The sequence below is a fragment of the Callospermophilus lateralis genome, chromosome 9 (genome assembly GCF_048772815.1).
Source record: "Callospermophilus lateralis isolate mCalLat2 chromosome 9, mCalLat2.hap1, whole genome shotgun sequence".
NCBI lineage: Eukaryota > Metazoa > Chordata > Mammalia > Rodentia > Sciuridae > Callospermophilus > Callospermophilus lateralis.
This window is the reverse complement of record NC_135313.1, coordinates 20,132,708-20,157,371: the sequence shown is the minus strand read 5'-3', so window position 1 is coordinate 20,157,371 and position 24,664 is coordinate 20,132,708. Positions and strand designations below refer to the sequence as shown.

General features: G+C 49.9%; 1 protein-coding gene across 1 annotated transcript; it reads right to left on the bottom strand.

Annotated features, from left to right (window-relative positions):
- Nucleotides 1-19,138, bottom strand: Igfbp5 (insulin like growth factor binding protein 5). The gene is made up of 4 exons (XM_076866580.2): nucleotides 18,015-19,138; nucleotides 5,944-6,173; nucleotides 5,241-5,360; nucleotides 1-4,555 (listed from the first exon to the last, which is right to left on the bottom strand). The coding sequence occupies exons 1-4, from the start codon at nucleotides 18,346-18,348 to the stop codon at nucleotides 4,424-4,426; spliced, it is 816 nt and encodes a 271-aa protein (XP_076722695.1). The 5' UTR covers nucleotides 18,349-19,138; the 3' UTR covers nucleotides 1-4,423.
- Nucleotides 19,139-24,664: the final 5,526 nt, after the last annotated feature.

Here is a 24,664-nt window from a genome sequence, read left to right as displayed (position 1 = left end):
TGACCGAATGCATAACTTTATTAAATAAATGCTTTGTCATGACAAGAGACAAAGATCAAGGAGTAACATAAATTATAAGTTGAATAAATAGTATACAGCAATCTTCACTTCTTAATAAAACGTGAGATTCTCTGTTTTTGTTTTTTTTGTTTTTCTTTTTATTTCCTTAAGTACAAAATGCTAAACAGGAGCCGAGCTCTTCCGCATTCAGATGATTTTTTTTTCCTGCCTTTTTTTTTTTCCACAAACTGGTTTCGTTTGTTGGTTTGTTTATTTTTCCATCCTTTTCATCAGTAAAGATTATGAGCATTTATTTATTTTTTTCTTAAAAAAGTTGAAAACAAATGAGAGAGAGAACAGAGCTATGGTATGTCTATGGTATGTAACACTATAAAGAACTACAGTAATATGCTGTGGTTTATTGCTGTCCTAAAAAAAACCAAAACAACCGGTAGGCAACTCGGAATCTGAAGGAATCTTGTCTGACAACTGTGCTATCCGTGTGGGCTACTGTGTGACGGTGGTGGTGGTGGAGATGGGGCTGAGGCTGGTGACCAGGGACCAGAGAAGTGGGGTGAACGAGCACAGGGTGGCTGGGGACCCCTTCTCCTCTGTCCCTCCCACCTTCTCTTCCCCATCTGGAAAGATCTGAGGAGCGGAGGCCAGAGTCTGTGAAATGACGGAACTAGAAACTCCATTAGAAACCCAAGAAAGGATGTTTAAAAAAAGAAATAAAACCTAAGAGAGAGGGGAGAAAAAGGTGGAGAAACAGTGCAAAATAATTCTTGCACTTTAGTGGTTTTTAAAAATAAAGACAGTACGACCGACACCCAGGTTGCTGGTTGGTCAAACCCTGTTCCCTTCTCCCCTTGTTTCAAAACTTGGCCTCGTTTTCTCGGAAGGCCAAAGGTTCCTCGGAGACTAGGGGGTCTCTTCTTCTGGGGCCACTCCTCTCTCAAGTCCCCATCCTGAACTGGAGCCCTTCAGGGGTCTGAGTGGATGGATGGAGATGGGGGGCTGCCCTGCCCCAGGGGCCTGGCAGTTGCCATAGCAGCCCCGTCTCTGCTAAGGAACTGGTGGTGGGAGAAGGGTGGGAGAGGAGGTCAAACTGCAGGGTTACCATGGAGACAAGAGGGGGTGATGGGAAGAGGGGGTGAGGGAGAAGAGGAGGGGCCACACAGGGCCTCCTGGCCCTCCCTTCCTCCCAGGGTGGGGCTGGTGTTCCCAGGCCTGTCTGCCTAGGCCTGGCTGTCCGAGAAACATTGATCTCTTCCTCCCCAGGTGCCCTACTTTGCAGGGTGAGTCAGGGCGGGCTGGGGGAGGAGAATCAGTCTTGACCAGGCCCCCCTCAGTTACCTGGCGATCGTGGGGGAAGACAGAGGTATCTTCTCCACTACTGGAGTGAAGCATGAGTCAAAGGGCAAGGGGAGAGGCTTGTGGGCGTGGGCTGGGGGAAGGCAAAACTTAGACCTGGGCCACAGATAACCCCGAGACCAAGGCCTCTAGGGGAACTAGGAGTGGCCAAAAGCCAGCTGGAGCTCAGGACTTCCCACCATTGCAAACCTGCCTTCCCACTCCATTGGTAAGGGATAGATGGTTCCTCTGCCCTCAGTGACTTCATTTCTGTGGTCTCCCCGACCTGGGCTTGGCCACACATCCCATTTGGGAGATTTAGTTCCATCTGTCCATGCGAGTCCAGCTTCCTTTAGGGAGAGGCCAGCTGCCCAGATGCACCTCTGCAAACCTGGAAGCTTGCAGATTTGGCTGAGTAGGTGGGAACTTAGGAGACCTGAAGTGACCGGCGCTGGTGTTAAACTAGGCCATCACCCCCAACACTTGTGCTGTGGCTGACAGCAAAGAGCTCTCACAAGTAAGTGGCAGAAGCCCGTTCCAGGTCCAGCAAACAGTGGGGTAAAGACAGAGGCCCTCTCAGGAATCAGGTGCAGGCATGGGGTGGGGGATGCAGTTCCTGGCTCAGTCTTTTCTTAGAGGAGATGGCACCCCAGGATCTCCTTGGCAGATCCCAGCTAGATGACTACTGAAGATCCAAAGAATGGCAGAAGGGACATGGAAAAGCTTTAGGATACTGGCCTAAGATTCAGGGAAGTGTGAATTGGGGGTCTGGGGACAGTTGTGCAGAGAGATGGGGGTGCGCTGTCTGGGAAGGTCCAATAAGTTGTCACAGCTGCCATCCCCATCAGGCCCTTTGTCTCGTGAAGATCGACCACCTTTCTCATCCCCAGCCAACTGTCCTGTCTGGGGAGTGGGGGACACTCCCTAAGCTCCATAGCAATGAGTTGGCTTCTTCTCAGTCCCTCTTCGTTGCCCCACGTTTGGCCCTGTGGGTGTTCTCCAGCATGCCGAGCCTTCAGGAAAGAGGGCAGACAGCTTGTCCACAGCCAAAAAGGGTCTCCTTTACCAGTGTCCAAGCCCCTTCTCCTGGCAGGTTATCTTTAGGTTTAGAGGCCAGTCACAAGGCTACCCCTTTGTTGAGGAAGTCAGTGGAGAATGGGATTTTCTTGGATCAGAATTTGGCTGAGAGATGACAGCATCAATTCCCAGATTGTCCCAGGTCTTCTTCCTGTCCTCCATTCCAGAGAGGACACAGTGACTGGCCGGGATGGACAAAGGTCTTGAAAGGCTCTCTGACAGTCCCTCCTGGTGGGCTGAAGGTGGGACATCTGAGCACATCGTCTTGTCCCTTGCAGTCCGTGGCCAGTCTACTGATCCTTGTTCCCACCCAGCTTCTCAGGTCTAAAACCCACCTAAAATTAGTCACCTTCCCTGGCTCTTTGGCCTGGCTTGGGCTCATTTCTATCTCATAGCCTCTTCCCCCATTTTCCTCCCTTCTTCCTCTTGAATCCCAGAAGGCTTGTAAGTTGGGGAAGCCAAGGAAAGTTCTGCTGGCCTCCCTGCTCTGTTGCTTGGCCCTGTCTCTCCACTCCAGCTCCTGTCTTCCTCTACTGCAGCCTCCCTCCAACTTCTCCCTCTTGCCCTCTCTCACGTGGGTCTCTCTCTGGCTGTGCCAGCAGGCAGATGGAGGGAGGCTCTCAAAATGTGGTTCTGCCCAGGTGCGGAAAAGGCTGGGCAGGACCAGCAGGTCAAACTTGGACCTGAGCTGGGCTCGTTTGGCGTGGTGTCCAGAGACCACACCTGAAGGTTTGTACGCTGCGACGCGGTGGACTGGGCAGCAGAGTATGCACAGCATTGGGTGCTGGCAGCACCTGGCTGGTGAGTCCCCGTGAATACACGTGGGAAATCATTCAGACATCCAATATGGTGCCCCATGAAGAGCTGAGCTAGTGGCTCATGGGAAACCACTGACCAGAGGCAGGCAAAGCTAGCATTATGGGTGGTATTAGGAGAATATGGATTTTCCTGGTTTTCCCAGAATGAGGAAGCTCCTCAGTGCCCCATAGGAACTACTTTGAAGAGATAATGCAAACCCTTGAAAGAGAGGAAGAAAGAAAAAAGAAAAAAAAAAAAAAGATTTATATGCCTATATATGACTATACGGAGCCTTGTAGATAAATACAAGCCCACTTTGTCCCCAGCCTGTCCTCCTCCACAGAGGCTGCTGCGCTAGTTGCGAATTGAAAAACAACAACAAAAACAAGGGGCGGAGACCCATGTTTCCGCTCATCTTGAGTCACCCCGGAAGAACAATTCTTTCCCACGTGGGGGTGTGTGTTGATTTTTAAAAATCTGCACAAGGAGTGAAATGTGCACACAGAATTCATATTTATGAATCACCTTAGGGAAACCTGTTGAATATCAGAATATCATTTGGTAACGAATTTGCCTTGTTTTCAGGGGCATGGAAGGCATCTTCATCTTCTGAGTCTAGTGGGGTGAGAAGAGAGGAGGGAGGGGTCAGCCATCCACCTCCCTGGCTGGAGGAGGAGACAAACCTGAGAGGCACTGACCAATCCAAACCGGGAAAACTCCAAGGGGGTCACTGATGTCACGTCTCAGGCCACACCTAGCGCTCCAACCTTTTGGAGCCCAGGTCAGGGCTGGATGCAGCCCTGGTCCCTGGTCCCTCCTTCCTGCCCAGCTTGCTCTCTCCTCCTTTTCCTAACCCTCTTGTCTTCCAGCTCCTCTACGCAAACACTCCCTTCCCTTCTTTCTGTCTTGTTCTTCCTCTCGTTCCTTCTCTGTCCATTCAACTTGCCTCAAAAAGAAAACCATTTTCGGGTTGGGGGGATCTCCTTATCTTTTCCATCTCTGTGGTTGCCGTTTCCAACGTTGAGCCCTTGCTAGAGATTCCGAGGTCCTCAGTTTCCTCAAAAAAAAGTATATATATATATATATTTTCCCTTAAATGAGATGAAATGAGTGGCGTCCTGGGGTGGAGGGAGGCGCTGGCCGGAGTCAGGGCTGGGGGTGGGAGGGGACCAGGGAAGGACGGGGAAGGGACGCATCACTCGATGTTGCTGCTGTCGAAGGCGTGGCACTGGAAGTCGCCGTCCACGTACTCCATGCCGGGCAGCTTCATCCCGTACTTGTCCACGCACCAGCAGATGCCGCGTTTGCGGCCACGGGAAGGCTTGCACTGGGGGAGGGAGCAACGGCCCGTGAGGACGATGCACCCCAAGGCTCTGCTCCTGTCTGTCCTACCTCTTCCCCACCCCCAGTGAGGCTCCCCGGGGTTGAGGGGGCCACGTCCAGCCCTTGGAGATCGGTGTCCCCTTTCATGGCGGAGCCCAGAGCCCCCCATGTAGGCAGCCTGCCCTCAGCTGGCTCCTGCGATGTCTATTTTGTGTTACTCATTTGGGGTCCTTCAACCTGGTGTTCCCCAGAGATCCTCAGGTGGGGAGCACTCTTTGATAACCAGGGTGATGACAACTGTCACCATAAGGGGACATCACATGTGAGCGGTGTTATGTGCCATGCTGCTCAGCTCACCAAAGCTTTAAGGAGATGAAGCTCTTATTCCTCACCATCGGTAGGAATGTCCTCCCTGTTTATAGTCCCCATTCTACATGAGGCACCAGAGGCACAGGGGCTTGAAAAGCCTGGGCCGAGGGGTATAGCTAGTAAGTGGCGGGGCTAAGATGCACACCAGACCTGCCAATCAGAAACTCAGGGACCCAGCCATCAGCATTTTGCCAAGCGCTTGAGGTGGTTCTCTTGGGAGATAATGGTAGGCATCTCAGGCACTTGCGCAGAAGTAGTTTCCTGGCAGGTGCCAGGAGCCAGGAGCCAGCTGAGTCTAGGAGCAGCCCTGGCAGACGTACCTGCTTTCTCTTGTAGAACCCTTTGCGGTCACAGTTGGGCAGGTACACGGCCCGGGGCACCATGCGTGGGCTGGCTTTGAGCTCCTGCAGAGAGGCCTCCATGTGTCTGCGGCAGGGGCCCTGTGCGAACAGGAGGAATGAGAGCCTGGTGAGCCAAGGGGAAAGGACCCAGGTGGCAGGTATGAAGCTCAGGCTGGGGGCCAAAGGGTCTGCTGGGGTGAAGCAGTTCTAATCAGCTGCTGCCAAACACCTTTTCTCCTTGTCACCTGTCATGTGCCTGGGGAGTGTAAAAAGCCCGTGTTTAGCAGTCCCAGAGCCCTGTCACCTTCCAGGACACCCACCTTCAGCTTTTCTACCTGCCAAGAAGTGAGGCCCCGAGGTTTCTGTCTCCAGATGCTCTAGGAGAGTGTTCAGCCTCTGTGAAGGAACGGACCTCGTTCCAGGGAACACACACCTAGAGAGTGGTCACTGTGCTGACCACTTTTTCCTAAAGGAACACTAGCTCTGTTGCTGCTCACCTGGACAAACTCTTGGTCCTGACAAATGCAATTGCAGAAACTACCCTCCCAATCCTACAGTGAGCGGCCACGGCAAGCACAGGTTCTTTGTTAGGCATCTCCTGCTGGTACAGATGGCCAAAGAAAATGTCCAACGTTGGGGTGGTGGCAGAGGAAGAGGTGGGGAGAGAGTCCCTGAGACTTACCTGCTCCGATTCCTGCCTCATCTCAGGGGCTGCAATGACCCGGGGGTGGGCGGTGTTCTCGGCTCCCCCGACGAACTTGGACTGGGTCAGCTTCTTTCTGCGGTCCTTCTTCACTGCCTCGGCCTTCAGCTCGGAGATGCGGGTGTGTTTGGGTCGGAAGATCTTGGGGGAGTAGGTCTCCTCAGCCATCTCGGAGGTGGTGGGCTCCTCGTGCTCACGAGAGTCTCTCTCTGTGGGGAGAAGGGGTCAGGGGTCAGCCTCTAGGGGCTGGGGCACAGTGTGCAGAACCCTGGGCTGGCCTGATACTCCAGGGGAAGTGGGACCCGAGGGAGAGGGCGTTAGGAGGCAGGGATCAGGAAGGCCAGGAAATGGCTCATGAAGCTGCGGGTTGTGGAAGCAAGTCCCTTGCTAGGGGGAGGGTCAGTAGATGAAACAAGGGGTGCTCATGGCCAAGGAACCCTGAGATCTGGGCCGATGGAGGAGAACGGGCTATCCCCAGGCCTGGGCAAGAGCAGTCTCTCTGTTTTCTTAGCCAGGTCTTTATATTTTAGAAACTCAGGGCATTTAGAGGTATTTGGACCTGGGGAACCAGGGGCAGGAGCGGCAGGGTGGTGAGGACCATCATAAGGAACAGAAGAAGTGGACCTGGGAGATGGGAGAACCAGAAATGTGGGACCAGGAGAAGAACAGCGTGGGGACAGATGGCATCTGGTGGCCTTGCTTCCTGCTCTGGCCCTGAACTGGCTCTATGCTCTGGGTCCTGGCAACTGGGACATCACTCAGCTCCAGTCTGAGCGAGTCGGCAGCTGGCTGGGGCCAGAGCAGTTATATATAGGAGTGACTTGGTGACAGTCTAGACTTAGCTGACTTATGACCTTTAGAAGGAGTGGGACTGGTTCATGTGTTTGTTGATCTGTTAATTCCACTGCCCAGCCTCCTTCAGGCCACAGACTTCCAGTAAACTCGTCTCTCAGAGCCACACACCTTTCTGCCCTCAGCTCCCCGGCACCCTGACACCCCAGCTGACCCAGAGTCGGGAGACGTTGGCTTGCTATTTCCAGGATGTGTGAGCAGGGCAGGGGGACGATAGGAGCCCCTCTTTTGACCCTCACTGTCCTCTTTTCATTTTAAATACTCAAAAAAGGTAAAGGTAACAAACAGGGCTCTGGGTGACCACAAATAACGAATGCTTGGTAAAGAAATACATCCTATTCTACGAATACCTCAAAATGGTGATAATTAGGCATCTGGGATGGGAGAAGAGCGGAAGAATTCAGGGGAGTTGAGACGAGAGGAAGTTGCCAGGAAAGAGCAACTCTGGGGGAAGACGCTTTGTCTGTTGTTGTGGCAGGTGTCGGGCAGGACCGCTGACCTCTCAGCCCAGAGGATATTCAGGTATGAGTTGGGGGGTATTCATGGCACTAAGGGCTGAACCCAGGGGTGTTCTACCACGGAGCTACCTCCCCAGCCACCTTACACCTCCTTTTAAAAATTTGAGACAAGGTCTCACTAAATTGTCCAGGCCAGCCTCAAACTTGCAATCCTCCTGTCTCAACCTTCTGAATAGCTGGGATTACGGGCCGCTCCTGGCATTTGGGACATTTGGAGGCCCAGTTAGGACGGCAGGCCCAGTTAGGATGGTCCCCCTTGCGGCCTCTCACCCCTCTTCCCCTGTGCCCTCACTACTTTATCACAAAAACTGTGGTGAGAATAAACGACCAGGCTGTTGTGTGAGCTAGGGATCTAGAAGAGCAGTGACTTGGGATAAACTAGATTTTCTTGGTCGTGGGGCAGATCAGGCTGCAGGTGTGGATGCCGGGAGGAGCAAGGCTGGTTCTGGGGACTCTGAGCAAATGGAAAGTCCAGGACTCCACCTTCTAGTCATGGCTCCCACCTGAGGCTTGGCCTTGGGGGAGTGAGTGGGCAGAGGGAGAGCTAGCCTTGGTCCAGGAGGGCTGCTGGCCCACCTCACTGAGCTACTGGGCTCAGCCTCTCGGGGCATCACCATGCATCTAGTCCTTAGAAAGCACTGGATCCCTGTGGGGGCAGGCAGGTGTGTGGGGGGGGATGTTTGCCATGACAACCTGGGGACATGCCCAGGCTGCCGACCTAGAAGAGACTATGACCAGATAACTTAAGAGGGCTGGCTGCTGACCAGCGGGGGAGCCCCTCCTACAGTGGTCTGTGAGCACTGATCCAGAGAGCTGGCAAATTCAAGGGCAGACAGCCAGGAAGCTGCCTGTACTCCAGTGGCTTTCAAGAGGCCACTGAGCCCACCCCCATGGCCAAGTACACAGGTGTCTCAATGGTGCACTGTGAGGTTCCTGAAGACCTTCAACTCAAGACCCGCATCTCTGAGAAGTGCCTTGGGCCGCCTTTAACCTTGAGTCACCAAGGTTAGGAGTCATCAAGGGAAGAGTTTGTGGATACTGTTCAGTAAACTGTGAGCGAGTTTATTTTGACCCTTGTTGGTCTTTGAAAGTGTTCTGTATTGATCTGAAGCTAACCTAAGAACTTTGCAAAACCTGGGCCTTACAGAGGTGGGCGGGCACCCCAGCCCTGCTCCCTGTTTGCAGGCTCTTTGGCTGCTTCTGAAGGGCAAGCTTAAGGTTTTGATATGCCTCCTAGTTTTTGGTGCCACTTAACCCCGTGGGACCTATTACTTAGGCATCAGGAGAGTCGAGTATCAAAGATACTAATCAGGGTCTTATGGTCACCTGTAGGCTTCAGAGAGACAGTGGAAACTTGGAGGGGAGTCAATGCAGAGCAACAAAGATTAAAGGGTTGGAAAGCAAGACTGCAGTTGGAATGCCAGAGCCAGCTAGCCTACTCAGCAGCTTTAAGGCTGAATCATAAATAGATTGTCAATTTTGGAAAGGTTTAAGTTTTAGATGAAATAAGAGGGCACAAGTAGACTGGCTTACTCCTGAGCTATTTCACCAAGGGAGATAAACTGAGGTTGCAGAAGGGATTTAGGTGGGATTTGAAGAAGGACTTCCTGGTGAAGGGTGCTCTGTGTGTGAACAGCAACAAAGGAGCTTTACAGTGGGCTCTGGAACCTGTTTGACAAGTCGACCAGTACCTGGAAATGGCCAGTAGATGGCGTAGGAGGCCGAGGCCTACACAACCTATGCTCATTTCTAGACTGTAAGCAACTTTAAGATCTGGCATCTACTTCTCTGATAATCACTCTGATCCTTTCCCTCTCTTTGCTTGTCTCCACCATGCATTTAAAGCTTCAGGGAGATGGAAAGCTGGGGCTGTGCCAAGAGTACGGGAAAGGCAGGGGAGGGAGCAGGAGGATAAAGTTCCGCTAGTGCTTTCATTTGCAACTGTGAAAACCATCCAGGAAGGAAGAGATACACACCCCAAACCTCCATCTCTAGGTGCCATTCTGAGAGAATTCTACAGAAGATGAAAAAAATGGAATGCTCAGTATCTTTCCCGTGTCCTGGAAGCTGTAGGGCAGGACCTCTCATTTCACAATCTAATCCAATGATCAAGGGAGCCAGAGCCACCCTATTATCCTCATGTTCGCCTTGGGGTAGGTTCTGAATCTACGGTGACTTCTAGCCCAAGTCCTTCCAACCAACTGAGCGATGCCCCAGTTCTGGCCAACGCTGGAGTGGCCTGTCCAGGTCCCAGTCACACTCGTGCAGTAGCACCCACAAAGCACACGTGGGTGCGCTGCCTTCTCCCCATGGCGACACCAACAAGGGCTTGAAGGCTGTGCCATCCTCCAAGGCCCAGCAAACAGGGAGGACCTGGGTGTAGGCCCAGTTTTCCTGACCCGGAGGCATCCCAGGTGGGCAGCCACACTGGGCACCTCCTCCAGACCTGTCCTCTGGCTGCTGCATTTCTCTTGCAGGGGTACAGTGCTTCACCAGCAGAGGCAAAGGTGTATTTCAGAAGCCCCGGCCCCATCCTGGATAGCAATGGAGGGTCCCCAGTGGGCATCTGCTGATCCCTGAAGTCTAACCTTCTACCCTGGGGCCCTTAGTCTCACACTGGTACCATTAACAACTTGATCCTGTACTGGTGTTAGTTCAGGATCTATCCTGATCTCATGCTCAAACATAGTGAAAAGTGGGTGGCCCAGACACTATGATCTGACTGATAGAAATTGTGGAAACTGAGGCATACTTAGAATTCACACCTCAGGGGGGCTTTTCCAGGCTTCCTCCACCTGGGGAGACTCTCCAGACTCTTTTCTAGCCAGAAGATAAGAAAGGAGGTGCCCAGAATCTCTCTACAAGAAATGCAATAGTGACTGGGTTTCCTCCGGCTCCCTTTGTGGAATTTAAATGGTCCACCTCTGAAGGACGGAGCTTTGTCACTTATCTTTACCTCTCCAGTGGATGGTATTCAACAAGTAATCTTTAAATGCATGAATGAATCTGCGCAAGGGGCAAAGACAAGTCCAGAAGCATTTCTGTAACATGCTGTGGCAGGTGGGAACTTGGTGGATGCCTTGAGAGGTCATCTCATCCATGCCCCTGCCTTGAAGCATGATTATCCTGCTGCAGAAGGGCACAGGGAGCAGGGGTTGGGCAGCACAAAGGTGGGGAAGAACTTAGTTTCCCTGGGTCTACTGGGCTTCTTTTTTTTTTTTTTCCTCCCCAATATGGCAGCCACTAACTAATGTGGCTATCTAAATTAATAAATATTAAATTCAATTAGCAATTGAGTCCTCAGTTGCTGTAGCCACATTTCAACTGCTCTTTCACTACACATGGCTGCTGGCTACTGTGCTGGACAGTGCGGATATAGAACACTTTCATCATCACAGAAAGTTCTACTGGACAGCGCTGGCCAAGGGCACTGATCCGTGCCTGAGAAAGGACGAAAATAGCAAGGCCAGGCTGGATGCTCCGCAGTCCCCCTCCCTTACTCTGTCTCCCAGCCAACGTGCAGTCTCCTGCTCTTGCTACAGCCCAGGGCTTAGGAGGGAAGGAGGGAATCAGCTGTTCGCTGTTTAAAAAAAAAATGTAAGACATGTCTCCCTCCCCAAAGTCGGACTGTTTCCCAGCTGTGGATGCTAATTAACTCAATTGCACTGTGTGTGCATTTGCATAAAGAGAAAGGGCACAGGGTGGCGGGTGAGGAGCCTTCCAGAGGAGCTGGGAAGTCCCTCTTCCTACCCATCCCAACCCTGACCAGCATCTGCCTGGCTCCACTCTCTAAGTCTTCTTTTCCTCTGTGGTCAGAACAGACGTGAGTGTTCCAAGCTCTTTTTAACTGGAGTTCTGAGCAGAGAAGGAGACAGGTATTGACCTTCCAAGAAGGGAACAAATCCAAATAGCTGTCATCTTAAGGGAGCTGTCATCTGCAAGGAGGGAGGACGGCCAGGAGGGCCACACTGTAAGAGTCAGGAGATTCCCTGAGTTCTGTGGACTGGTGGCAAGAGCTGTAGGCTCACCCAGCGGGACTCCTCTACAGCCCCTATTAGATGCAAAATTGGCCAAGGTGGGACTGTAACCCTTCTATCCTGACCCGAGAAACAGACACCATGTAGCACTAGTGGGAGCGCAGTGTGAATCCAGAGCCAGGCTTCCAGGGATAAAATCCCAGCTGAACCACCGCATAACTACAGCAAGCTGGGGTGCCCTTGACCTTGCGCCACCTTCCAGGGAGGAGGACCGGGCTGTTAACCGTCAATCTTGGGGCAGATTTATTTTGACCGGAGTATGAGTTTCTTCTCCTCTCTCATGGGAGTTATGGGAGGATGGTAATAGTACCTTCTCCCTAGGGTAATCATGAGGATTAAATGAGCCGACACATGCTAATTAACTCTCAGCACAGGTCTCTGCTTCTGTAGGTCTCCATTGTCCCTCACCTCCCCCCCCCTTCCAGTTGCTGTCACACATGGTTGACAGATTATAAACCACAAGATCAAGGCTCCTGGAACTGCAGAACGTGATAGCTCTCCCTCATCTCTGGGGAGTGGGCTTGCCAACCCCAGGTGAGAAGGGGTTTGAGCTGTGCTCTGGGAATCTGTCTGTACTTAAGAGGACATACGCTGGGAGTTCTTCCCTCTGTCTAATTTCATTCCACCATGCTGCATTTAGGGCACTAGGTCTCTTTCCCTGAAGATGGAGAAAGATGACCCAACACCCTTGACAGTATATATGTGGTAGGTGTCAAGCTGGTGGCATCCCACAGAGTGGAAGGCTGAAGTTTCACTTATAAATGCCTCACTGTCCAGGGACCAGAGGTAAAGAAGAGCTATTTATTTATGTATATATTCATTCATTTATTCTGAAACCAAACTAGGATTCAGGGCCAGGACTTTGAAGTGATTTGATGGTCCCCGGGAGGTGAGGAAAGTTGGTGATAAATGTCCATGTAGGAAAGACACACGTTAGCAGGACTCCCAAGATGAGAGGCAGTCACCAGGCAGTCTACTCTAAGAGTTGGGGAAAGAAGCACAGATGCAGCAGAAATGTTTCTAGTGTTTCCAGTGCACCTCAAACTTGGCCACATTTCCATTCAAGACTCACTCAGAACATTACACAAGTCCTGGATGGCCATTAGAGGGCAGCAGGGAGCAGGCAGGCTCACTCCTCTGTCCCTGGACGAGCACAGACCTCTGCTTTTGTGGGGGTTTTGCTAGGGGTCAAACAGGAGAGTCCTGACTCTGCTAGGGAGTCCTGTCTGTCAACGAAAACTCAGACACCTCTTGATTCACTTCTGGGGTCCAGAAGAGAGAGTGAAGACAGCAACTCCCTTCTCTGGTGACGGAGAAGCTTGTCAGTTGAGGGGTGAGAAATGAGATAACTTCCTAAGTTGAAACCTAAGTTTCCTCTGGCAGTTCTAACCATTGGGAAAGGGGTTTGTCTCTGCCTCCTTGTTAAGCATCCCTGAAGGAAAGAGCTGCCTCGGTCTCCAGGATGGGTTAAGATGGCTCTTGGCTCTGTCTCAGGTCAACCTAAGGGCCAGATGTGACCTGGCAGCCTGGGCCTCCTGTCCTACTGAAACATTTTGGTATGCCTGAGCCAGGTAGCTCTCTTGGGCTCTTCTTCATCGGTTTCTGGGGCAGATGGTTTCTGTTCTTTCCTTCTGATGCAGAAATCCCCCAGGCCCCTCTGTAACCCCACCCTACCTCATATCTTGTCATCCTGCTGGCCAGCCCTGTGGAAAGCCATGCTGTTGGATGCAGGTTGCCATAGAAACAGGCCACTTCTGTGCCCCCTTAGGTGCTGGGCCACTGTGCAGCCAAGGGGCAGCAAGAGCCCACCTGGTCACATCGAGAGAACTTCTTGTCATTCAGGAAATGGCACCTGGAACTGAAGGCTGGGCTGATTACCATTCCTTCATACCCTCCTTGACCCATTTCCGTGATCAAAACCACCAGTATCAACCAGCCCTGTCTGCAAGCCCATGTAGAACAAGGGATAGAAGCAAGAGCAAGAACAAGAAGGTGCTGCGGTCTCCACTTCCTTCTCCTGCTCCTAAAACAGAGCCTCCCAAAGTGGATGGCTCTAATTTCACCTTTATGACCCCCACCTTAGGAGGACAGCATTTGGCAGCGCTGACCAAGGGCTTCTTGACAGGTTTCGATAGGCCCCAGCAAGAGCCTTGGAGAACAGTAAAGTAGTCCAGAATGGTGGAAGGGGCGCTAGAACTGTAGGGAAGAACAGACTTTGGACCTGTCTCTGCCACCAACTCTGCCCCTTATCTTGGGCAAGTGACTTTCCATTCCTGGCCTCAGCATCCTCATCCATAAAGATGAGGACCTTGACTGTAGTGATCCCCATGGGTTATTTCCAGCTTTAAAATTCTTTGGCCAATACTCAGACAATTCCTGGAGAGAGCGCTAAGCTGAGTGGACAGGCAGGAAAGGCCACTTCTCCTCTCACAGAGATTTCTAGTCACTTCTGTAGATTTGTATTTAAAAAAAAAATCATAACAGAAATCATGGAAAAAGTAAAACTGGAAACAAGAGGAGGATAATCTGAATTTAGGTGCTTTTGTATTTCTGCAAATATGTAATCGACCTTGTTGCTTTGAATAATATACCAGATTAGAATTTAAGGATCGCCTTTGAGAATTGTGACTTTCGGACCGCCTGTGGTCAAAATGCAAAACTAGAGTGAAACAAAACTTCTCCTGCTTGCTCCCTTATCTCTTATGACAATCATTCTCTGCCCTCTGTGTCTTGTTGGTACCTGGTTGTTTATGAAGTTCTTCCTGTTTCTGGATGTAGTGCCTCTGGAGTGTGGCGATCCTTCTCCAAAGTTTTATTTTCTACAATTTAAATATTTAAAAGTTTCATAGGCATTGCTCAGGTAGAAGTAAAAACTTCTGGCAAATCTTCCCTCCCTTTCCACTAGCTCCTCTTCCCTTCCTTAGGGACCCAGGCATCTGCAGGGATTCCTGCTCCCATGCCCTTTGCACTAACCCCCAGGGTGACCTCTGGCTCAGGGTCAGCCCGGCCCTCCCTCTGCAGCTGCAGGCCCACCTGCCTACTCAAAGCCAGCTCAAGCCCCAGGACTAACAGCTGCTGGGACTTAAAACTCCAGCCCTCTGGGGATGCTTGAGAATTGGGGGATGGCATTCTGAAGGAGAGAGGGGGGGCGGGGGGGGGGGGGAGGGAGGTGCCAAAAGGGAAATCAGAGGAATGGAAAGAAAATCAGCCCTCACTTCGGCCAGCCATGCTTGTTCTTCCAGTCTGAGCTGACACAGCAGAAAGAAGGGAAAGATTGGGGGGAAAAGGCAAGAAAAGTCAAGTTAAAGCACCGTCCCTTATCTTCCCACCTCCCGTTTTGGTTGGCTCAGGCACAGCCAGCCTCTCAAAGACTTGTTTCAAAGGGAGGGAGAGCTGGTGGGAAAGGAATCTGGCTCCTTCAGTTTTCCATGATCTTGTTCAACCCAGACATAAATTTGGCCAAAAAAACTAACGCTGGAACTTGACTTCAACATGGCATTTGGACTGGGCTTGGAGTTGAAGCCAGGGTGATGGAGACCAAACCCCTCCAAGTAGCAAAGGCTGAATTCATTTTCACGTAGGTAACGCGTTTTTTTTCTTCTTTCTTTCCTAGAGGCATATTTTCTCTCTTTGCCTCTTATTTCTCATTGACAGGACTGAAACCCAGGACTGCTCCCTACATTTCAAACTTCAGGTCTCTGCCAGCACAGGCGAGGATTCCCAGACCCAGTTGGGTATGCCCAAGACCCCTTCCCCTGACAATGCCAGAGCAAAGCCCCGACCCTTCTTCGACTCGCTCCAGCTCCCGGACATTTGTTAAGCTGGGCCCAATAAAGAGCTCCGGTCTCTCGCCTCCTCACAGGCTCACGCACACCGCCCTCTGTTTCTATATCTATCCCTGCCCCTGAACTGGCCAAAATAAAATGCAGGAGAGCTGCGCTCCCAGCGCCCAGCTCTCCAGGCGACTCCCGCTCGGGTTGCTCAGCAACGCGCCCAGCAAAACACCAGTCTCCGCCCTCCCCCGAGCTTTGGCTGCCTGCCGCCGGACTCTCCTCCACTCCCCTCCACTCCCCACTTATGATTCCAGAAATGCACCTTTTATTTTTTGGGGGGGTGTTATATAATATAAATATATAATAGATTCTTTGGTTGTATATGTAAATATATAATTTAGTATATGTACATTAAGTGGCCATATTATATTGCAATATACAGTGTTATGTATCTATATTCCCTCTATATATCCATGTATCTTGCAACTGCGGGAGAGGCAGCAAGTTCATGCTCAGATTTGGGTGACAGAGGAGGGGACACATGAAGAGGGGGCAGGAATTTTGGCTACAGGACCTAAAGGATACTCTCCCCCACCCCCCACCCGCTGTCCATTTTCTTTTTCTTAAAAACCGTGTCTGCGCCATCTCCAGCCTTTTAGGCACAGCTCTCCAGCTGAAAGGCTTTTTCCAGGAGCTCCCACTCCCACCCGGTCTTTCCGAGGAAGGCGTCAGCCTCGGTAGTGGTGGAGCGCCGCCGGGCACCTGCCTTAGGTCGGGCGGGGTTGGCGACAAGAGCTGGGGCTGGGAAGCGTTGGAAAAGGTGCTTCGAGTTGGGCCAAAGGCACCCAGAAGTTGAGAAGTTGAGTGGGAGTTGAGAAGAAGAGTTGCAGGAAACTGTAAAGGGGATCTTGTTTGAGACAAAATTCGTGTGTGTGAGTGTGTGTGTGTGTGTGTGTGTGTGTGTGTGCATGCGCGCGCTTAGAGCGTGTTGAACTGGGAAGCTGGACGCGCGCTTGCTTTGCTGTTCGCTTAGCAAATGCGCGTGCGCGTGCGCCCAGCGCACACACCTCCTACACCAACTACAACACACCAATCATACCGCCGGGCAAAACATATGGGGCCAGGAAGCAGCTGAGTGATAACTTGCATATTTGCGATGTGACAGGATTGTTACCCAAGTGCTAGCTCCTGGGCCAGGTCATCAATTCATAAATTTTCGGCTGGAAGGGGCTTAACAAAAATAACCCGGTAAATTGGTCCCTGAGGGGGGCCTGTACGTCCCCCCCACGCCCCCCCCCCCCACTTTTTTCCCCTTGTCTTTTTTAGGCTGCAACCCGTTGAACTACTATCACATATTGCAGGGCTGGAGGGGCTAGTGCCTGCCACAGTCAGACTCTACAGTTCGCCAGGGATGGAAGCTGAACCTAGGCAGGTTCTCCTGCCTCTTGGCCTGCGTGGAAGCACTCCTCTCCTACATGTTAGAGTCCATAGTTTGCTTTTAAGAAAACTTGCGTTGGATTGCTTGTGAGTAACGGAGAGGGATAGGTGGGAGTGAATGGCAATGCAATAAACTACACCAAATAAACATTATTTTAGCTAAGTGTTAACACCTTTAGGAGACATCCATAACCAAGTTGACTTTTCAGACTTTTGTAGCGTTAAGATATACGTATTTAAAGTCAGTTAACTCCAAAATGAGTTACTCCAGTTTAACTGGAGGTAACTCCAGTTTAAGGAGGCAGAACTGTTCTGATTGAACAAGCAGCTCTGTCAATCATTTAAACCCCAGACTCCAGGCGCCGAGAATTTGGGGGCGGGGCAACGGGGGCGGGGCAAGCGGAGGGAGGCTTCTGGCGCTTTTCCTCCGCCCCTTGAATTTTGCATTCCAAGGCCCCTCCTGCATTTACGCCACACCCACTAATGATCTGGTTTGAGAGACTTGGGGCGGGGGTTGGGGCTAGGGTGGAGTGGAGGGGACCGGGTGGGAGGGGGGATCAGCATACTGATTGCGAAGTTTGAATCCCCCAGCCCTCTTTGCCTTCCAACCCTATGTCCACCTTTCGTCCTAGGTAAAATCCGAATTGAGGAGACAAAAAAAGGGAACCTGATTTACAGACGAACACCAAATGATTCTTTCCTATCCCTCCACCCCCATGCCCTACCTCAGCGCCCGTATTCTTTCCCTTACTGAAAGGAAAAAAAAAAGCTTTTTGCAATCATATCCAGTCAAAAGCATTGTGTACACATGGGAGGGGCCTTAAGATCCCCATCCGAAAGGTAATTGCTGCTAAAGCTGTGTGTGTGCGCGCGCGGGGGCGCGCGCATGTGTAGGGGTGGAGGGTTAGATACTTCTGAAGGAACGGGGGTGGGGTGGAGGGCTGGGAGGGACAAAGGTGGAATTAGCTCAGAAGATGGGTAACGCCTCTCCAGGCCCCAATTAAACCAGTATTTTAACAAAAGAGTTTTTTTTTCCCCCCAAGTTCAGAAAAAAAGTGGGGGGTGGGGTGGAGGAGGGAGTCAATAACGTAACTTACACTTTTTCAGATCCGATAATGGGTACCAGGGGATTTGGACCTTGAGACCGAATAGGAGCTCAGTCAGTATTCGGATGAGGTGGAAGGTGAGGAAGGGCTCAGGTACGTGGAGGTAGGCGAAGAAGGAGCAAAAGTTAGGGGAGGCTGGGATAGACCCCCAGCCTCCCAGGGTGGCAGAATACTCCAGGGCTACAAGTTTGAGGTGCAAGGACCCTCCCCAAAGACTCCCAAGATACACCCGGCTCTAAGCCACTTGCTGCGCAAAGCGCGCGCGGGCCCAACCCGTCCCGTGTTCCCCGCCCGGCGCCGCGTAACTGGCACACTGAGCGCGCTCACCGATCTTGGCTTGCTCGCGGTAGCTCTTTTCGTTGAGGCAAACCCCGCGGCCGTGCAGCAGGGCGTGCAGCGGCTTCTCCTCGTCTTGCCGGGGGAGGCAGCGCAACCCTTGGGCGCAACGCTCAGTGTAGACGCCGCAAGACTGCCCCTCCGCCAGGGCGCAAGTCATGCAGCAGCCGCAGCCTGGTTCCTTGACCAGCTCACAGCCCAGGGGGCTGGGGGGGCACATGGAGAGAGATTTCTCGTCGCAGGGCTCACAGTGCACGAAGGAGCCCAGGCCCTGGGTCGGCCCCGCATAGGCGGCCAGCAGCAGGAGGACCGTGGTGAGCACCATCTTCTCAGAGTCTCCCTTTACTTTGGGGCGGGGCAGGAGATCGAGAGTGCGGGGAGAAGAGAAAGGTGCCAAGAGGGCGTCCGGAGATTTTTTTTTTTTTTAAATCTTTGGCAGGTAGAGCAGATGCCCTCCCCCAGACACTTGCAAAATGTGGGGAGAGAAGGAGGATCGAGGTGCCTGCGAGCAAGTCCCAATTGCAAAGATTAAAGACTTGCAACAGGTAGGGGGGAAAAGGAGTCGCGCCAGGTGCACGCAGAGTGCGCGGAGGCTAGAGAACCCCCCAGAAGGACCTGGTCAGAATTGCAAGGGGGAAAAGTCACACAATTGCTCACCCTAAAGCAACCACCGAAATAATAAGCTCGGAGGCTGTGAAGAAGAGGGTGGATGGAGGAGTGGGGGAGAAAAATGGATTTGTCTTCAAAAATTTTGCTTAAAATCTAAAATACACCCCACTCCTTTCTAACCCAGGGGCGTGCGGCTGCCACCGAACAGGTAAAAGACGTTGGCGGCAGCCGAAAGGGTGGGAGAAAAGGCTGAAATCAAGGGGGTAAAAAGCCCCCTAACACCAAACCCAAACTCTAACACCTCTTTTTCTCCCACTCTGCCACCACCTCTTCGAAATTCGCAGGTTGTGCGTGAAGTCGGGAGAAGGGTGCAAATGGAGGGGGCAATAAAAGGAGGGGGGAAAAAAGAAAAGAAAAAGAAAAGAAAAAAAAAAAAAAAAAAAAGGAAAAAGCCCACACGGCTTTGCAGCTCTTTCCTGGCTCTTTTTCCCCACCCCCGGCAGAAGTTTCCAAAGAGACTGCGGGCTCCGGTCGAGCAGGCGCTTTTAAATAGACGGCCCCTGGCTGCCAGCCAGTTTGTAGCTGCAATTTGAGCTCCCCAACACCCAACCCAGGCAAGGATGCCAAGGAGCTTTGCAGCACAACTCACACGGGGTGGGGGTGGGGAGAGGCCTTCTAGACACACTGGGGGCTCTCCTTCGCTCCCCGAACAGCTCCCTCCTCCCCCCGGAATGTAAGAAAGGGGCTTTGGGGGACAAGCTGGAGCTGCTGAGAAGAGAAGGGGAGGTCGTGGAGAGGCAAGTGGAAGGGAAAATTCTTCGGAGCAAAGTGAACACAATGAGAGTGACTTGGTGTCCCTCCCCTTCTGTCCCTTAACTAGCCAAGATACTGGCTGGAGAAATATGCATTTTCTTATTAGCTAACTAGATATATACCATGCCCTTACCATGTAAGGTGTGTGTGTGTGTGTGTTTGGGGGACCAGTAATGTACAGTTGTCGGTGATGGGTGGTGAGTTGAGTTTAAAAAAAAAAAAAAAGAGGAAGAAGAAGCAAAAGAAAGAAAACCTGAATTTCCCCCACTTCTGCCAGAAAGTCTGGGAATGGAGTTTCTTTCTAGTAGAGTGACTGTCTTTGGTCATATGATCAAGAAGTGGTCAGGGGGCTGTGTGTATGTGTGTGTGCATGCTGTGTGCTTGCAGGAAGGGACATCACCCAACAGCATTGTTGGGGAGTAGTGAGTTGCTGAGACCCTCTTTGGAGGAAACATTGCTAGATCTGTAAACCCTGTCTGGTGCCCTAAGGTGTCCTTGTGTGGAGTTTTTAGATGGAAGGAAGGCAGATAGGAGTGATAACCACCCTTCATGCTGTTTTAAAGAGGTATCTCTGTTGGGCTGGACCATTCCTTAAGGAAATGGGTGCCAGACCAGGGGAGAACTTGTCCTAAGAGTAATGGGTGCAAACAGACACATCCCAGGGATTTTTGATTTCAGGGCCATGGGACCTGCTCAGAAGAGATCCTGACAACAAACTTTTTGTGCCACCTGATACTTCAACAGCCAGTCTATTAGGCACTGTGGTCCCCTTCTTTTCTTAGGAAAATGAAAGAAAACTTAAGCCCTGATAGAAGGAAGGTGATCTTTTCTGAAATTGACGTGATAGGTGGGCTATGGAAGACACAGGCAGATCAGAAAATGACCAGTGGGCAGTGACCCTTTTGGGAGTACTTGGGGTGGGGCTGTTACCTATTTTACATTTCCCTTCCTCCCTTTGGAAGTTCTCTAACACTCCTTTGGAGAAGGGGCTGCATTTCATGAAGTTTGCCACTAGACTGCACCCTTATCTATGATAAGAATTCTTTCTGGTGGATTGCTTTTAAAAAAAATATTTCTCTTGCTAGTTCAATTCGGGAACATCTCACTTGATGCTATTCACACCCCCAGATCCCAATCTCTCTCCTCACTTATCTACTTGCCGAAAGGCACATTTTAAAACAAGCCTAAAGTTTAAAATTGTGCTTTTGCTCCTATTGCCAAAGGAGTTTTAGGCGTTGGCTGGGAGAGGGAGGAGGAACTGTGTGTGTGATGATTAAATTAAAGAAAAAATTAGTAAGGCTGATTCCAATTGCTTCTCCCTTCTGTCTGGAGTCTTGGGAAGCAGGGAGCAAATTAATATTCAAAAATTTGGTTGAAGCATTTTAGAAGTGAGGGAAGTCATGTGTTATTTCCTCAAGTGTGTCCAGTTCAGACTAGAAGAACAGTGCATGGTGTGTGATCCCTTTCTGCAGGGCCCCAGCAGCTCTGCTCACTGTGGGCACACTGGTAGCATTTGAGATGAATGGGGAAATTGGGTGTCCTTTGGAAGGAACATAAGTTGCCTAGTTCTAGACACCCTGAATTCCCAGAAGATGGTGTCAAGTGACACCTCTTTTTGTACAACTGATTTCCAGTGGCTGAAAAATAGAATGTGGGAGGACAAGGGAAAGGAAGAAGGGTAGAGAGAAGGAAGAAGAGAATGTGGTGGAGCTGGTTCTTAAGGGAGGACAGGGATATGGGGAGAGATCACTCTGCTTAAGACTGTCAGCGATAAGCCACTGATTTTTTTTTTTTAGATTTTTATTATTGGGTTATAATTATGCATAAGGAGGATTCATTCTGATATACTCACACATGCACATGGCAGACATGGACCTATTGCATTCCCCTGGACTTCTTCTTTACCTCCTTTCCTGTGTCCACTGATCCCCATCCTCCTGGTCTCTCTTCTATCTTCATGATGTCCCTTTCCTTTCCTTTTTAGCTTTCACATATGAGAGAAAACAAACAACCCTTGACTTTCTGAACTTATCTTTCTTAGCATGTTCTCTTGTTCCATCCATTTCGCTGCAAATGATGCAATTTCATTTCTTAAGGATGAGTAAAACTCCATTGTGTGTGATATATATATATATCTCACATTTTCTTTGCCCATTCATCTATTGACAGGCACCTAGGTTTCTTTCATAACCTCTAAGCCACCATTATTTATTTCCCCTTCAAAATGGGTTTAGGTCTAGAGGAATTCAAAGACTAGAGCTACTGTCCCAGGGCTCAGGTGAAGTTTCCCAAAGACACAAGAGAAATAAGAATTCTGGGCACCCTGGGATGTTCTAGAATGATTTTTTTTTTCCCTAAAGATTGGGGATTGCCAGTGTGAGTTTTGCCTCGAGGAGTCCATAAGTAATATAGATCAGTGGAGGGGGAAGGTATGGGGTGGTGGGGCTTTTCTGCAAGCCTCTGCTGATTCCATTCCTCCTGTCCTCCATTCTGAAGGTCCAGGACTCTTCACAAATACCTTTAGAAGTTTGCTTCTGGAAAACAAAAAGTTTGCATCAATGAGTTTCATTGGGAAGGGCTCATTTAATCATGCAGATACTAATGTCAGAGGCAGGTGCCTGGTGCCCTCCCCAGAGACCTGCTTTGCTACTGATTCATTTTTGCAGCCATGAACTTTCCTACTGTGGCACAGATGAGCTTCTGTATCTTTTAGCCATATCTTGCTTGGAGATGTAAGGATTTCAATATTATCCTCTTGTGTCCTGTTTTCCCAGAGATCACTCCTCCCTTTCCTTTAAAACATTAACTCTGTATTAAAACCAAGTTTCAAAACATGGGACTGGGTCAAAAATTTGTGGTCTTTATCTGCACAATTGGTTTCAAGAGGCAGATGGCATTTTTATTTTATAAAGTTTCCAAATCCTTACCTGTGGTCATTTTCCGTGAGTTTCTTAGTGATTTCCTGGGCAAGGAGATGCCTGATAACGCAATTTAGAGAAGTTAGGCTTTTTAACAGTACACAAATATTATGGGTTCTTCTGGTTAGGAGGGAATAACACCAGCCAAGGGGTTTTTCCTCAGTCTCTTCTATGTGTTGCTCTTACCATTGTCTCAGAGAAACTTATTTTACACCATCGATTCCATTTTCAAGACCTCATGACATTGACTTTAGTCCCTTTCCCAGAGCATACTAATGCTGCTGTCTCATCTGAGTCCCAAATGAAGATATGCTGACCTTCAAGAAAGAGCACCCAGTTCTCAGGTCCCTCCCTAGGTAAGGGAAGCTCAACAGGACTCAGGTCTGTGGAGGAGCCCCTTATGGTAGCTTTGTGGTAGTGACTTCGCTGAAGGCTAGGTGGCAGAATAGATACACCATTCAAAACACGCCTCCTTTACCAAAGGGGGAGAAGTAGATGCTGGCCGAATTTAACAATGGGGATAGGGCCTGGGGAAAGCAAAATCTTGGATGGAGGGCCATACTGTATAACCACACACGGTGGGTTCACTTATTCGTCACCCCAGCCTTGGCGACGTTGCTCATGCCATCCGGACTCTTGCCTGAGCTGCAAAAATCACCCAGATCCAACAGGCAGCTGCCTTCAGGATCCCTGGGAGATGGCCAATGCTGAAATTGATGACTTTAGGTTCATCAAAGGATGTCCTGCAACTTCTCTGACGATTAATTAGAATGTGATCTTCCATCAAGTGCATAACAGTTTTCCCTTTTCAATTTCAAAATGTTTATTATAGCATATTTTGTACAAAGAACAGAAGCTAATCTAACAGCTGTCATGTACTCTCCACACCTCGTGGAATGCATGTTAACATTTCGCCGTGATTATTGAAGATTTTGTTAGGAAACAGCCCAGTGTTACAGGTAAGAACTTACCTCCTGCTCCATCCCATCCCAGCCTCTTCCCTTGGTCGAAGTAACCGCTCTCTTGACATAGCCTTTTTGCACAATGTTTTTCTAGATTTTATATGAAGTTTTTTATGGAGCAAAGTTAGGATGATTTGGAGGGTCAAACCACATGCTGCTTTAAGAGTTAAAATTTGGTAGTGGTGCCTCTTGCAGTGGTAATTTAACTGGAGTCTCCAGTGACCCTAAGGCTGACTATTAAAGGAGCAGGAGCCAACTGTGACTCAGAGTGATTTTTATCCATGTGTGAGCAGCATATAAGTTAATAGTTTTATGAATTGATGTTTAGGAGGAGGCTCTGGATGCGATCCAGACAGATAGGGCAGAACAGAGAGAGCTCCATAAATGCAATTTTGGGTTGGAGCCCTCCTGTCTTCTTGGAGTATGCGATCTGGCATGTTCCTACAATGGATAGCTCAGAAACGGTTTGAATTTTGGAGAATGAGATTAACCAGAAATAGTGATCTGTTGTTGGTTAGAAGGCAGCATTGGTAGATCCAGATGTAGGAGGGAGAGAGAAGAGGTAGGTTGGGAAATGGAATAAGGGGAAAGAGAAAGAATGTTAATTGCTTGAAGCAGGTTTAATATGAGGCATTTGAGCCTTGAAAAGGTGAAATAAAATCACGGAGCTGGTGGCACCTGGGTTTCATCACAGGTCAGCAGGGAGAGGTGGTAAAAGCTGGCTCACCGCCATCAGGTCACAGGGCAAACTTATGTGAATTAGGAAAAAATGCCCTTCCTCAAGCTACTTTCTTTCTAGTCATCAGAAAGTTGTTATAAGATACAGATTTTTGGATTCTTAAAATAAAAGCAATTCCAATAGACTCTTATTGTTGAACTTAAAATATGTTAATTGTAATGTAACCTTAATTTGTACAAACATATTAAGGTCGAAATTCCATATGCTTATGTCACTGTAAAATCCATCAAAAATGTAAATAAAGTCAACCAAAGCTACCAACCTCAAAAATGCACAATGACAACATTAATTTACTGTGTTGGTTAATGTCAGGCTGATGTGTTGCTGGAAATAAATCAATACTTCTGCTGTGATTATGGTTTAACTGTCAGGGTGCAAGGTTTTTGAGCTGGGCGTGTACAAGTTTGATATGATTTAATCCTTCCACTACTTTAAAAACTACAGTGGACTTATGTCTTGTGTAGTGGTTAGTTTTATAGTTAGCTTGCCATATCAAAATTGGGTACAATCAAAATTTCCTACGAAAATTCCTTACATCACTCGCAAAACAAAATGGAACCATGAAAACTTCACTTTTGTGATGAGGCAGCGTGTCACTCA

Coding starts and splice junctions, on each gene's coding strand:
- Igfbp5 (XM_076866580.2), bottom strand. CDS start 18,348: ATGGTGCTCACCACGGTCCTCCTGCTGCTGGCCGCCTATGCGGGGCCG. Junction 5,361..5,943: donor TGAGGCAGGAATCGGAGCAG/GTAAGTCTCAGG, acceptor CTGTTCGCACAG/GGCCCCTGCCGCAGACACAT. Junction 4,556..5,240: donor GGTTCTACAAGAGAAAGCAG/GTACGTCTGCCA, acceptor TCCCTCCCCCAG/TGCAAGCCTTCCCGTGGCCG.